Source organism: Myotis yumanensis, unplaced genomic scaffold (genome assembly GCF_028538775.1).
Source record: "Myotis yumanensis isolate MYYU_CA2020_CCGP unplaced genomic scaffold, mMyoYum1.0.hap1 SCAF_3, whole genome shotgun sequence".
NCBI classification, from domain to species: Eukaryota; Metazoa; Chordata; class Mammalia; order Chiroptera; family Vespertilionidae; genus Myotis; species Myotis yumanensis.
Genome location: NW_027223754.1, coordinates 41,235,789 through 41,250,766, shown reverse-complemented (window position 1 = coordinate 41,250,766; position 14,978 = coordinate 41,235,789). Strand labels below are relative to the sequence as shown.

Below are 14,978 nucleotides of genomic sequence, written 5' to 3'. Positions count from 1 at the left end.
TATATTATTAGACTCCCTTCAACAGCCCCCACTCCTCCCCACCACACACACACACCTCCTATCCTTTTCCCTCTGGCGACCACCACACTGCTGTTTTTGTCTATGCGTTTCAGTTTTATATCCCACATTTGAATGAAATCATATGGTTCTTAGCTTCTTCTGACTGACTTATTTCATTTAGCATAATATCCTTAAAGTCCATCCATGTTGTCGCAAATGGCAAGTATTTCATCTTTTCTTAATGGCCGAGTAGTATTCCATTACATATGTACTAGAGGCCCGGTGCACAACAATCGTGCCTCAGAGGGGGAGTGGGGGTGGTCCCTCGGGAAATGGCCTGAGCCACAGTCGGACATCCCTGGTGCTGCCGCAGAGGCCCTGTGGGAGCACACTGACCACCAGGGGGCATCTCCTGCATTGAGCATCTGTCCCCTGGCAGTCAGTGCGTCTCATAGCGACCAGTCATTCCACCATTCGGTTGATTTGCATATAACCCTTTTATTATATAGGACTAGAGGCCTGGTGCACTAATTTGTGCACAGATGATGTCCAGCCAGCCCGCCCCAATGGGGGCCATCGGGGCCAGGCTGGGCCGGCTGTGGGAAGGGGATGCGGGAGGTTAGCCAGCTGCCCCTGATCAGCCCGGGGGAGGGGTTGTAAGCGGTTGGTTAACCTGCTCCACTCCAGATCAGGGTGGGGAGGGCCAGGCCAGCCGGGGGAGAGGCCACAGGAGGTTGGAGGGGGGTTGATCAGGCCAGTTGGCCACCACAGTGCTTTTATATATTTTATAAATATACCACATCTTCTTTATACAATCCTCCATCACAGGACACTTTGGTGGCTCCATGTCTTAGCCACCATGAATAAAGCTGCAGTGAACATAGGGGTGCATATATCTTCACAAATACATGTTTTCAAGTTTTTCTGATATACAGTGGGGCCTTGGCTTACGAGTTTAATTCGTTCCGAGACCAGGCTCATTAAGGAGCACGTTAACTCAAATTACTCTATCAACTCAATGCAAAAAATCGGCCGAGAGACAGCTGGTATCTCAAAAAACTCGTTAGTCGGGACACTCGTAAGTCAAGGCCCCACTGTATACCCAGGAGAGTGATTGCTGGGTCATATGTAACTCTATTCTTAACATTTTAAGGAATCCCCAGATTGTTTTCCATAGTGACTGTACCCGTCTATATTCCCACCAGCAGCAAATGAGGGTTCTCTTTTCTCCACAGCCTCTCCAACACTTGTTATTGCTTCTCTTACTGATATTAGCCATTCTAACAAGTGTGAGATAGTATCTCATTGTAGTTTTGATTTGCATTTTCCTAATTGCTAGTGGGGTTAAACATCCTTTCATATTATCTGTGGGCCATTTGTATGTCTTTTGAGGAGGAGGTGTCTGTTCAGGTCCTCTGCCCATTTTTTAATTGGAGTTCTGTATATATTTTGGGTATTAAACCTTTGTCAGAGCTATTGTTTACAAATATCATAACCCCTTTGGTCTGCTTCCTCTTTGTCTGTTTCTTCTGCTGTGCAGAATAAGTTTGATACAGTCCCATTTATTTTTGCCTTTACTTCCCTTGCCTTTGGGGTCAAGTTCATAAAATATTCTCAGAACCAAAGTCCTTAAGTTTAGTACCTATGTTTTCTTCTGTGTGACTTACTGTTTCAGATCTTATATTCAGGTCTTTGATTCATTTGAAGTAATGTTTCTACATGGGGACAAACTAATCTAATTTCAGTCTTTTGCATGTGGCTTTCCAATTTTCCCAGCACCATATATTGAAGAGGCTTTCTTTTCTCCATTGTGTATTTATGGCTCCTTTTTCAAAAATTAGCTGCCCATTTACATTGATCTGTGTATCTGTTTTTCTGCCAGTATCATGCTGCTTTGATTATCATAGCTCTGTAGTATAATTTGGAGTCTGGTAGTGTGATACCTCCGGTTTTGTTCTTTTTTTCTCAGGGTTGCTTTGGCTATTCGGGGTTTTTTGTCGTTCCATGCAAATCTTTTTTGTTGTTGTTCGCTATCTTTAAAAAATGACATTGGGATTTTGATGGGTATTGCATTAAATCTGGATATTGCTGTGGTTAATATGGCCATTTTAATTTTGTTGATTCTTCCGATCCATGAACATGGAATATTGTTCCATTTTGTTATGTCTTTTTCAATCTCTTTTAACAGTGCTTTGTAATTTTCACTATATAGGTCTTTCACATTCTTTGTTAAGTTTATTCCTAGGTATTTTATTCTTTTGGTCACAATTGCAAAAGGAATTTTTTTTCTGTTTACTTTCCTGAGGGTCTCATTGTTAGTATACTGGAAGGCAATGGATTTTTGCAAATTGATTTTGTATCCTGTCACTTGATTGTATTTGTTTATTGTTTCAAATAGTTTTTGGTGGAGTCTTTAGGGTTTTCTATATACAGAATTATGTCATCTGTAAAAAGTGACAGTTCCTTCCCTGTTTGGATGCCTTTTATTTCTTTCTCTTGCCTTTATTACTCTGGCTAGTACTATGTTGAATCAGAGTGGGCATCCTTGTAATATCCCTGATATTAGGTTGTTTATTTCAGATTTCTGTTGTTTCTTGAGTTAGTCCATCCTATATAATAAAAGTCCAATATGCAAATCAGCTGAACAGTGAAACAACCAGTTGCTATGATGTGCACTGACCACCAGGGGCAGACGCTTAATGCAGGAGCTGCTGCCCGCAGGCCCCAGGCTAGCTAAGGCGGGTGCCAGTGGGGTGGGGGGGGGGGGGGGGGGGGGGCTGATCACCCTGCCAGTTGCTCCACAGATTGACCCTGATCACTGTCACTGACCAGGCCTAGGGACCCTACCCCTGCACCAGTTTTGCGCACCAGGCCTCTAGTAATGATACAAACTTCTCTCTTATTACTGCTTTTGCTGCATCCCAGAAGTTTTGTTATATCAGATTGAAATTCTCATTTGACTCTATATATCTTTTGATCTCACCTTTTATTTCTTCTTTGACCCAGTCATTTTGTAGTAGTATGTTATTTAATCTCCACATATTTGTGGGTTTCTTTACTTCCATTTTGCAATTCATTTCTAATTTCAAGGCATTGTGGTCAGAAATTTTACTTGGTATAATTTCAGTGTTCTTGCGTTTGTTGAAGCTAGTTTTATGACCCAATATATGGTCTATCCTTGAGAATGTTCCATGCACACTGGAGAAGAATGGTATAATCTGATGTTCTGGGATGAAGGGGTCTGTAAATGTCAAGTATGTCCATTTGGTCTAGTGTGTCATTTAAAGGCCAGTATTTCTTTATTGATTTTCTGTTTGGATGATCTATGTAGCACTGTCGATAGAGTATTAAGGTCCCTAACTCTGATTGTGTTTTGATCTTTCTCCCTTTATTTTCTGTTAGTAGCTGCTTTTTATGTATTTCAGTGCTTCCTGATATTTTTCAAGAAGAGTTAAGTCTTCTTGATGTATTGTCCCCTTTAGCATTATAAAATGTCCTATTGTCTCTTGTTACCTTGAAATCTATTTTGTTAGATGTAAGTATGGCTGTTCTTTTTGTTGTTGTTAATTCTCACCCGAGAATATTTTTTCATTTATTTTTAGAGAGAGTGGAAGGGAGGGGAAGATAGAAACATCAATGTGAGAGAGACACATTGATTGGTTGCCTCTCACATGTGCCCCTACCAGTGCCAGGGATCAAGCCTGCAAACACGGTACATGCCCTTTACCGGAATCAACCCATGGCCCTTAGATCTGAAGACCAATGCTCTATCCACTGAGCCAAACTGGCCAGAGGTGCACCTGTTTTTCTGTGGATGTTATTTGCTTGAAGAATCATCTTTTTTTTTTTTTAAACTATGTTTTTACTGATTTTTTAGAAAGAGATAGAAACATCAATGAGATAGGAGAAACATCAATCAGCTGCCATCTGCACACCCCCTACTGGGGATCAAGCCTGCAACCATGGCATGTGTTCTGACTGACAGTCAAACCAGGACCTCTTAGTGCATGGGACAACACTCAGTCCACTGAACCACACTGGCCAGGTTTCACCCTTTGAGTTTATTTTTGCCTTTGCAGCTTAGATATGTCTTTTGAAGGGAGCATATGGTTGGGTTTTGTTTGTTTTTTTAAAGGCTACTCTGTGCCTTTTATTGGTGAATTCAGTCCATTTACATTTAGGGTAATTATTGATGTATGAGGATTTCTTATAGCCATTTTATTCTTTATTTTCTGGTAGCTCTGTGACTCCATTTGTTTTTTTCCTTTGTGTTTCTGTCGTTTATGTTTGGAGGTATTTTATACTTCTTTTCTGTTTCCTTTTTTTTAAGCTATGTGTCTGTTTTGGAGGTTGTGTGTGGTTACCATTAGGTTTATGAAAAAGAAAGTTGCATATATACAGCAGTATATATGCATCTGATCTCCATCCTCCTTTGCCAGTTCAGACCTTTACCCCCTTCCCTTTTATGTTTTTGTTGTTACAAATTACCCCTGTTTATGCTATAAGTTGATCTTACTCATACATAGTGTTGTGACCTTATGCTCTTTGTTTCAGGTGGAATAACCCCCTTGAGTATTTCCTGCAATGGAAGTTTTCTGGTGATAAATTCCCTCAGCGTCTGTATGTCTGGAAAAGTCTTTATCTCTCCTTCATATTTAAAAGATAACTCTGCTGGATATATTATCCTATATAATAAAAGGGTAATATGCAAATTGACCCTAACAGCGGAACAACCAGTCGCTATGACACGCACTGACCACCAGGGGGCAGGCGCTCAATGCAGGAGCTGCCCCCCAGTGGTCAGTGCACTCCCACAGGAGGAGCTCCTCTTGGCCACAAGCCAGGCTGAGAGCTGCGAGTGCATAGGTGGTGGCAGGAGCCTTTCCTGCCTCCTCAGCAGCACTAAGGATGTTTGACTGCAGCTTAGGCCCGCTCTCCACTGGGTGCGGGCCTAAGCCGTCAGTCAGACATCCCCTGAGGGCTCCCGGGCTGCCAGAGGGATGTCTGACTGCCAGCTTAGGCCCGTTCCCCCGGGGAGTGGGCCTAAGCTGGCAGATGGACATCCCCCAAGGGGTCCCAGACTGCAAGTGTGTGCAGGCCAAGCTGAGGGGGAACCACCCCCCACCCCCCCCCACACACACACACACACACACACACGAATTTTCATTCAGTCATTTGTATATTTGGTTCCACTCTCTTCTGGCTTGTAGAATTTCTGCTGAAAAGTCTGATGATACCCTGATGAGTTTCCTTTGTAGTTCACTTCCTTCTTTTCACTGGCTGCTTTGAGAATTTATTCTTTGTTATTAATTTTTGACAGTTTTAATACAATATGCCTTGTAGAGGATGTCTTCGGATTGAGGTAACTAGGAGTTCTGTTTGTTTCTTGGATTCAAGGATCTAGTTCTTTCCATAGGTTTGGGAAGTTCTCATCCACTATTTGTTTGAATAGGCCCTTTGATCCTTTCTCCCTCTCTTCTGATATGCCTATTATTCTTATATTAGAGTCCTGGTGCACAAAATCCATGCACTGGGGCAGAGGGGGATTCCTCAGCCCGGATTGCAAGAGGGCGCAGATCAGGCCAAGGGACCTCACCAGTGCACATTTGGGGCTGGGGAGGGACGCAGGAGGGCTCCAGGGCATGTCTGACCCATCTTACTCAGTCCCGATTGGCCAGATCCCAGCAGCAAGCTAATCTACCATTCGGAGCGTCTGCCCCCTGATGGTCAGTGCACATCACAGCAACTGGTCGACCGGTCAATTGTCTGCCCCCTGGTGGTCAGTGCATGTCATAGCGAGCAGTTGAGCAGCCTTAGCATATCATTAGCATATTACATTTTGATTGGTTGAATGGACAACCAGACACTTAGCATATTAGGCTTCTATTATATAGGATTGCTTTTTATGATGGAGTCAGTTTTTATAGTGCTTTTTTAAAAAAATATATTTTTATTGATTTCAGAGAGGGAGAGGGAGGTAGAAACATCAATGATGAGAGAGAATCATTGAGCAGCTGCCTGCTACATACCCCACACTGGGGACTGAACCCACAACTTGGGCATGTGCCCTGACTGGAAATCGAACCATGATATCCTGGTTTTTGGGTTGACGATCACTGAGCCACACCTACTAGGCTCTTTCTTCCTTTCTTCCTTTCCCTTTCCCTCTTATGTTCAGGTCTCGTTTTTCTTCCCTCTGCATTTCTAGATTCCTACTTCAACATCACTAATTTTTTTCTCCATCTGGTCTGCTCTGTTTCCTATGCTCACTAGTTTACTCCTAATCTCCTTAATTGAATGCTTCATTTCCAGGATTTTTGTTTGGTTCTTTTTTTGAAGTTTTAGTCTCTTTAGTAAAGTACATAACACTAACTAATTTGTTTTCTGATTGCATTAAATTGCCTGTCAGTATTTTCTCATATTTTATCACATATTTCCATGTGTTCCAGTTTGCTTTCTGGGGATTTTCATTTTATTTCTGAGCTTACTCACTACCATGGTTATTCATGGTATTTGCTGGTCACTTCTGTCTAGGCATCTATGTATTATTGGCCTTTCTCTAGCAGCTTTCTCGCAAGAGGTCTTCTACTATTTTCTAGTAGGTGGTGCTGAATCATAAGATTTTTCCCTATGTGAAATCCTTCAGCTGACCTCCACAGCTGTTGTCAGACAGAACAGCCCTGCTGCTTGGGGGTGTGGGGTTTTTTTTGCCTCTTGGTAATGGTGATTCCAGACCTCCTTACAGAGGGAAAAGGGAGCCAGCGATTCTGCTGCAATAGCTCTCCGTTTGCAGATAATATGCTCCACCCAAGACCATGGGTGATGGGAGGCAAGTTTTGGGAGTCCAGCGGGTGAGGCAGGGCTTTGTGGATCTGTTCCTTTGTCTGAAATACCTATTGCTCAGCAGCAACAGAATCCCTGTACAGTGTCCTTGCCACAGTCTCAGCTGGTTCAGCCACTGTTCTCACTGCTCATGGAGTGCGCGCTGAGACTTTCTGTTACTCCCGACCAAAGGAAGTGCCTGCTACCACCATCTTCCTGCCATCTCCAGGATGAGCTTTCCTTCTCACCTCCCATTCTTATTTGCCCACCATTGGATGCTTCAATGCACAGCTCTCAGGCATGCCTCTATATTGAGCAGAGAATCCTTTATTGAGTTATAATCGATCAACTTGCTAAAGTTTCAGGGGGAGACGCCAAGAGAACCTTTCACGCTACCATTCGTCTGACATCACTTTTAGGACTTTTAAAGCATACTGTAGGTCCCTGTACGTTTAACATGAGTACAGCTGGACAGCTTTTTAAAACTTAAGAACACTGAGGTGACCAGGAGAATAATAAACCTGGGGGGAATACTAACTTCTTGGTGTGTCTAGTTAACAGAATGCTAATGTTCCTGATTCTTTTGGGGCGATCTTCCTTTCATTACTATGTTTGTAGCCAAGATAACAAAACATTCCTTACATTTAAACATTTCTTCAGTATAACCAATAACTGGATCAAAGATAAAAGAAATATTAATGTTTGTTTGCAAGAAAATGTGAGATTTTAACTGGCCTTTTTCAAATGCTTATTTTAGAAGCACTTCCACTGCTGGTAAGAGTTATTCAATCTGTTGATTCTAAGACCAAAGAAAATGTCAATGCTACAGAGAACTGCATCTCAGCAGTAGGGAAAATTATGAAGTTCAAACCTGACTGTGTGAACGTTGAAGAAGTCCTACCACACTGGTTGTCTTGGCTTCCACTACATGAAGATAAAGAAGAAGCTGTTCAAACTTTCAGTTATCTGTGTGATCTGATTGAAAGGTAAGAAGGACAGATAGACCTAATTTATTTTCCCTTCACATAAAACAGTGCTTCTTGTGCACAGCCCTCCGGTCTGTAGGTTTGTAATAATGCTTGCTGTCAAAAATCACTAGTTCCCCAGTGCACAAATTTGTGCACATTGAAAGGAAATTAATTAGAAGGTGGCTGGCGGGGCAGGACTGGGCCAGACAGGCCAGACACACCCTGGAGCTAACCTCCCACAGTCCCCAACCCTAGCTGACACACCTGGGGTGGCACCGTGGCTCGAAGGGCGTCTGCGGAGTGAGCAGAGTACCTTTGGCAGGTGGGGTCCCTTGGGCTGGCCTGCAGGGATCAGGCTGAAACCGGCTTGCTGACATCCCCTAAGGAAGCGGCTATCAACCTGTGGGGTCTCAACCCCTTTGGGGGTCGAACGACCCTTTCACAGGGGTCACCTAAGACCATCGGAAAACACATATATAATTCCATACTGTTTTTGTGATTAATCACTATGCTTTAATTATGTTCAATTTGTAACAATGAAATTGGGGGTCACCACAACATGAGAAACTATATTAAAGTGTCGCAGCATTAGGAAGGTTGAGAACCACTGCCCTAAGGGGTCCCGCATTGCAAGAGGGTGGTTCTCAGGTGACTCACCCTGGAATCGGGCTCCCTCCTCTTCTCTGGTTCCAAGGTGCCAAGTCACCACAGCTCAGGAGCTCCTGCATTGAGCATCTGCCCCCTGGTGGTCAGTGCGCATCATACCTACTGGATGGTCGGATGATCACTTAGATTTTTATATATATAAATATTAACAAAGTATATTACAGTTAAGATGGCCTCATAATCTGATTTGGGTTATTTTTATGGAATTTCAACAGATGAGGCATTATAGAATGTTGATGTTTTAAGGTTTCCTTCTAAAGTTTTCTCCCATCCCACCCTATCTATTTACTTGGCTTTAGATGTTTTTTTAAATTTCCTTTTTATTGGGGTATAATTGACATATAATTTATTAGTAGAATGAGATTGAGGTACATTGTTAGTACCATTATTTTGCTCTCTGAAATTCAGGTGTTTTTGTTTGGATTCAAGAATCAGTGATATCAGCAAGTATACCAGACTGGCAATCAAGATCTGGTTCTGGGTCTTGGCATTATTAATATTATTTTGTGCCCATGAGTAAATATAAGAGTTACAACAACCTGGAGGCTACAGAGGCTGTTAAATCAAAGGCGTGTTCTCTGGTGGTCTGTTTTATAAGTCCAAGTTCTCCTGAATATTTGTCAGATCTGGGCTCTGTCTCAATTACTGCTTTTAGCTCATGAATAAATTCAAGGGCTATAACCACTTATCTTGGAAGTTTGTAGAATTGAGCCAATAGGCATATTCTTCCTTGCCTATAAGCTCACATTCACACAAATGATTGTGTTTGAGTCTTCCTGCTGAGAACATCATTATGGAATGTAACAGCCATTCTGGAGACCACACACTCCTTACCTACGTCTGCCTCTGAAGTGACCAGTTCTCCACTATACTATTTGATCATCTCCCTTGGAAATGACTACTCGGGAATTCTAGTTCGGTTCACTGTTGTATTTCTTTGCAGTAAGCCTGCCTGCAGTTTATTTTCTGGCTTATTCTCAATATGCCTATCTAGGATTTGAACTGTAAATTTAGAAACCATTTTGTAATAAGTAAATAAAATTTGTGTTAAGAAGCTGTTATTCTTGCCCTGGCTGGTTTTGCTCAGTGGATAGAGTGCCAGTCTGCAGACCAAAGGGTCTCAGATTTGATTCCAGTCGAGGGTGTGTATCTCAGTTTCTGGGCTCAATCTATGGAGGCAACCAAATGATGTGTGTCTCTCACATGGATGTTTCTTTCTCTGTGTCTCTCCCCCTCCCTTCCACTCTCTTTGAATATCATTGGGAAATGTATCCTTGGGTGAGGATTAACAAAAAAAAAGAACATGGTTAGCTTGATCGGCTGGAGCATTATTCTGATGCGCCATGGTTGTGAATGTGATCACTGGTCAGGGCACATATAGTAATCAACCAGTGAATGCATAAATGAGTGGAACAACAAATCAGGGTTTCTCTTTCACACACTCCCCTCTCTCTAAAATCAATTAATAAAAATTAATTTAAGGGGAAAAAAAGCTGTTATTCTTGTTAATATCTGATTTTTGGATTTTTTTTTTTTTTTAATGTCACATTTTTAAGGTACTTAGAGCAGTCCATTTTTGGCCCTTAAAACAGCCCTGAGGGATAAGCCAATATTTTTTCTAATTTACATGGAAAGAAACTGAAGAGCTAATAAGTAAAATTAGCTGGCTTTTCTCCTACTGGATTTTAAAAGGTAGTTGATTTTAGTAAATGCATAATCATTCTATAAAAAACATTACTAAATTCATTATTGGAGGGAAGTTATGCTCAAATATGAGTGCTTGAGTGATTTCTCCTTGTAGTTTTTATTTATAATGATTTTCTTCTCTTTTGTCAGTAATCATCCAATTGTTCTTGGCCCAAACAATACCAATCTGCCCAAAATATTCAGCATAATTGCAGAAGGAGAAATGCATGAGGCAATTAAACATGAAGATCCCTGTGCCAAGCGTCTGGCTAATGTAGTTCGCCAAGTACAGGTCAGTTGATTTGATTAAATTGGGGGAGGGGGGGGATTGTTTGAGTTTTTGGAGTAGGGATTCATATTCTTACAAGAAGCAAATCTAATAAATTAAGAAAATTTTGTTTTTATATTGTTTTTATATTCTCTTGTCTCCAAGCCTCAGATTATATGTTTTCATTATATATTTCAACTAAAATATGTCTTACATTTGAGACATCTTGAACCTTTCAGTTGGTGCTTAGCACTTTCTTATTATATATAGATTTGCCTGCATATCTGTGAAGAAAATAAGATGCACCTGGTCTCCTAATAAATCAGCGGGTGTATACTTACAGTGCTTAAAGCATTATATTTTTAAATCACTTTTACTCCCTAAATTCATGTGTGTTGGTTACTTACTAGGTCACCTACCTAGCATAGCTTTCCCCATGCAAAAATGAAGAAAATTTACTGTGAGTGCAATGAACTTTAAAGAAATGAACCGATTTCTTGCTTTTACAATGATATTCATCAAACTAATCTATTTGTAAAGAAAGAACGTTGTCATTATTGCCATCCACCAGATGGTGATCATTAAAATATTTCTGAATGATCATTGATTGCACTTGACCTAAATCTGTGAAAAATTTTCTCCCTAGACTTCTGGAGGATTGTGGACTGAATGCATAGCACACCTCAGTCCTGAGCATCAGGCGGCCATACAGGAGCTCCTGAATTCTGCTTGAAGGGCCTTAAGATCACCACCAGAAAACTGACTCCGAATAAACGTTTACCCTTTTGTTTAGGTTTCTTTGTTTTGTTTTTGAGCAAAAGAGAGCAGTAGAGTTGTGTGTTGGCCATTCTTCTGCAAAGCCACAACAGCAGGAAGAGAAGCACTGGGTTTCAGAATGGTGTTCAGATGGCTTTCTATCATACCACTGAAGAAGTCCCCGTAAGCCCTACAGTAGCACTGAAGAATATTTTTCTATTGGTATAGCCCGCCCATCAAGGTGGAAGGGAAATTAAATTCATTTCCTCATTAGACATAAGGAAATTTAAGACCATCAGCTTTAAGATCCGTTATTCAGCATAGATGTGTATTAAAACAAATTGCTATACACCTAGTGTTAATTCTATTAATTGAGTGTGAGTCTTTTTGTAGGGTAGAAAGAAGCCTACCCGGCAAACTACTAGATCCAAAAATTGAGGGGAAAGCTGAAGACAAAACAAGCACGAAGATGTCATATTTAATGTCACTGGGTTCTTTTTCCCAAAAGGCTGATGTGACTCAGTTCCAAAAGCTTTTCAGCTTCCAGCCCTTGAATGTGAAGTGTCGTTGGCATGTCTTGGCAGTAGTCTCTCGTTCACTCCTCAATAAACAACATTGAAATACAAAGAAGTTTGTGTAAAAATTCCATACGGTCTGGCTTTGATTCATTTGTTTTTATTAAGAATAATATTTTTTTAAAGTAGTAACTATGGCTCTGAATGTTTATTTTCCCTCTTATATTTTCCTTGTGCCATTCAAACTTGAAAACATTTAGTTTTTACCAACTTCCACTTTAATTTAAGCTAAGTAATGCTACATCTGCTCTGTTCACAATTAGTGACTTTTTAAAACTAGGATTGTTCTAGTTAGATAAAAGATTTGGCTTAGTATTTTCATTGCAAATTGTAATTGCTATGGAGCCACACACAACTTTTAAATTTAATTTTATGAGAGAGATGACAAATTATTTTCTGATAAATTCAGTAAAATGTGTGAATGTTTTTTTCCCTTTATGTATTAACCTCACAGCAGTAAATGACTTGTTTCTTTAGTTTTTCTAAAGGATCTTAATAGATTTCTGTTGAAACATCAGTGTTAACATTTTTATAGTTTGTACTAAATTTAACCGTGATATATAAATGCATTTTATGCTTAGATCAGAATTAAAATTAAAGGTTTTTTCTTTAAATGATTTGCATTACTTTATTAAAACTAAATCTGAAATGGAATAGAAAGTACAGCAGATTATATTAAGATGGTTCACTTGGTAGCAGATACCTTCCAAATGTATTTTTAGTTTTCAGCACACTATTAGCCCAGAAGCTTCAGTGTCTGGCAGAATAACATGTTGAATGACTTCACCATCACAGTCATTGCTTTTAGTGTGTACCTATTTGACATTTATAATGTGTGTGGGGTAATATTTGGAGCTACTTTATACCCCATACTAGAGGCCCAGTGCACAACATTCATGCACTGGGGGTGGTCCCTCAGCCCAGCCTGCACCCTCGCAGTCTGGGACCCCTCGGGGAGCAGGCCTAATCTGGCAGGTGGACATCCCCTGAGCAGTTCTTAGCGCTGCCCCAGAGGTAGGAGAGGCTTCCACCACCACCGCTGCACTCACCAGCCATGAGCCCAGCTTCTGGCTGAGTGGCATGCCCCCTGTGGGAGCACACTGACCACCAAGGGGCAGTCCTATGTTGAGCATCTGCCCCCTGGTGGTCAGTGTGCATCATAGCAACCAGTTTTGCCGTTGAGTCAATTTGCATATTAGCATTTTATTATATACAATCATGTTTAAAAATTTTTATTGGGGTGATTGGTTAATAAAAATATATAGGTTTCAGATGAACAAGTGTATATAATCATATTGTGTGTTCACTACCCAAGCTAAGTCTTCCATTATTATTTATCCCCCCTATACCCTCATGTAACTCCTCCACCCCCTTTTTCCCTGTGGAAATCACCTTACTGTTGTCTGTCTATATACCCTGTATTCTTATTGGAGTAAGTGTGTCAAGACAACCCCTTTCTGCTTTCTTACATAGAGTTTAAAAAGCCAATTAGCTGGAGCAATTTTGGTTTGTTTTTAATTATTGCTACACTTAAAACATGTTAGAAATGTGGCATGCCTGCCTAAGTTCAGATGGAAGTATGATCTGTAGATGACTACATTGTTTTGGAGAATCTAGTATTTGCAAAGCACTTGTTAAGAACCTCTTGGCAGCTAGTTTAAATATTAATGGGAAAGTCAGAAGATGGACCACTAAACGGTCTAAGGAATAAATGGGCATAAGTCAATTGCAGACTGACAATCCTTAATAGAAAAAATTGGAGCCAAGCTGGCATGGCTCAGTGATTGAGAATCAACCTAGGAGGTCATGGTTCAATTCCTGGTCAGGGCATATACCCGGTTTGTAGGCTGCATCCCCGGTGTGGGGTGTGCAGGAGGCAGCCAATCTATGATTCTCATCATTGATGTTTCTATCCCACTCTGAAATCAATAAAAACGTATTTAAAAAAGAAAAGCAATTGCAGATGAATCAAGATTATTCAGGGAAGGTTGGTATTTAAGTTGTTAACTGAGACAAGAACCTGCAATCTAGGGCTCATAAGTAATTGTAAAGTGTTATTCCATTATTTATCTGGGGAAACTTAATACCTCATTTTGTCTACTCAAGATGAAAATTTTATTTTACCTTTTGTACAAAATTTAGTGGCTTTGCATGTCAGCCAGAAATGATATATTTATGATCCTGAACTATTCTGGAAGTGAAAAGACGTGTGTTGCTCTTACATTTTCTGTGTAATTTGTAACAGGATTTAAGTAAATTCTATGCAAAAATATTAGAAATTTATAGCATAACTCATTTGGAGTATTTTAATGCTGTACATTTGAAAAGTGAAATCATCAAAACTAACGTAACAGTGTTGTACTAGGAGGCAACTTTTTTTATAATTCTGGAGTTGAAGAATAAAGGCTCGAAAACCACATCTGCGCATGGGCCACGAAGTTTCAATAGCATTGTACATGCGCGTGCACGGGAACATGGTATTTTGTGGAAGAGCCACACCCAACGGGAAAAAGAGCCACAGTTTACTGACTACAGGGTTAGATTATGGCTCTGCACGGGATAGTGTTAGGGTTAGGGTAAGGGTTAGGATAGGGTTATGAATCTGCCCAGGATAGTGTGGTTAGGGTTAGGGCTGTGCCCAGGATAGCGTTAGGGTTAGGGTTATGATTCTGACCAGGGTAGGGTTAGAGTTAGGGTTAGGGCTCTGCCTAGGATACGGTTAGGGTTAAGGTTACGGTTAGGGTTATGGCGCTGCCCAGGATAGTGTTAGGGTTAGGGTTAGGGTTAGGGTTAGGGTTATTGCCTGCCCAGGATAGTGTTAGGGTTAGGGTTAGGGTTAGGGTTAGGGTTATGGCTTTGCCCAGGATAGTGTTAGGGTTAGGGTGAGGGTTAGGGTTAGGGTTAGGGATAGGTTTGTGGCTCTGCCCAGGATAATGTTAGGGTTAGGGTTAGGGTTAGGGTTAGGGTTAGGGTTAGGGTTAGGGTTAGGATTATGGTTTTGCCCAGGATAGTGTTAGGGTTCGGGTTAGGGTTAGGGTTAGGGTTATGGCTTTGCCCAGGATAGTGTTAGGGTTAGGGTTAGGCTTAGGGGTAGTGTTAGGGTTAGGGTTAGGGTTAGGGTTAGAGTTAGGGTTAGCGTTATGGCTCTGCTCAGGATAGTGTTAGGGTTAGGGTTAGGTTATTGGTTATGGCTCTCCCCAGGATAGTGTTACGGTTAGGGTTAGGGTTAGGGTTAGA

General features: G+C 41.0%; 1 protein-coding gene across 1 annotated transcript in view; it reads left to right on the top strand.

Annotated features, from left to right (window-relative positions):
* The window catches only part of IPO5 (importin 5), a 62,961-nt gene extending 51,152 nt beyond the window's left edge, over positions 1 to 11,809 (top strand). The window contains exons 24-26 of the mRNA XM_070408696.1: positions 7,580 to 7,808; positions 10,293 to 10,434; positions 11,057 to 11,809. Coding sequence (XP_070264797.1) covers positions 7,580 to 7,808; positions 10,293 to 10,434; positions 11,057 to 11,143 — 458 coding nt within the window. The 3' untranslated portion in view covers positions 11,144 to 11,809. The remainder of the gene's footprint in view (positions 1 to 7,579; positions 7,809 to 10,292; positions 10,435 to 11,056) is intronic.
* The last annotated feature ends 3,169 nt before the right edge of the window (positions 11,810 to 14,978 follow it).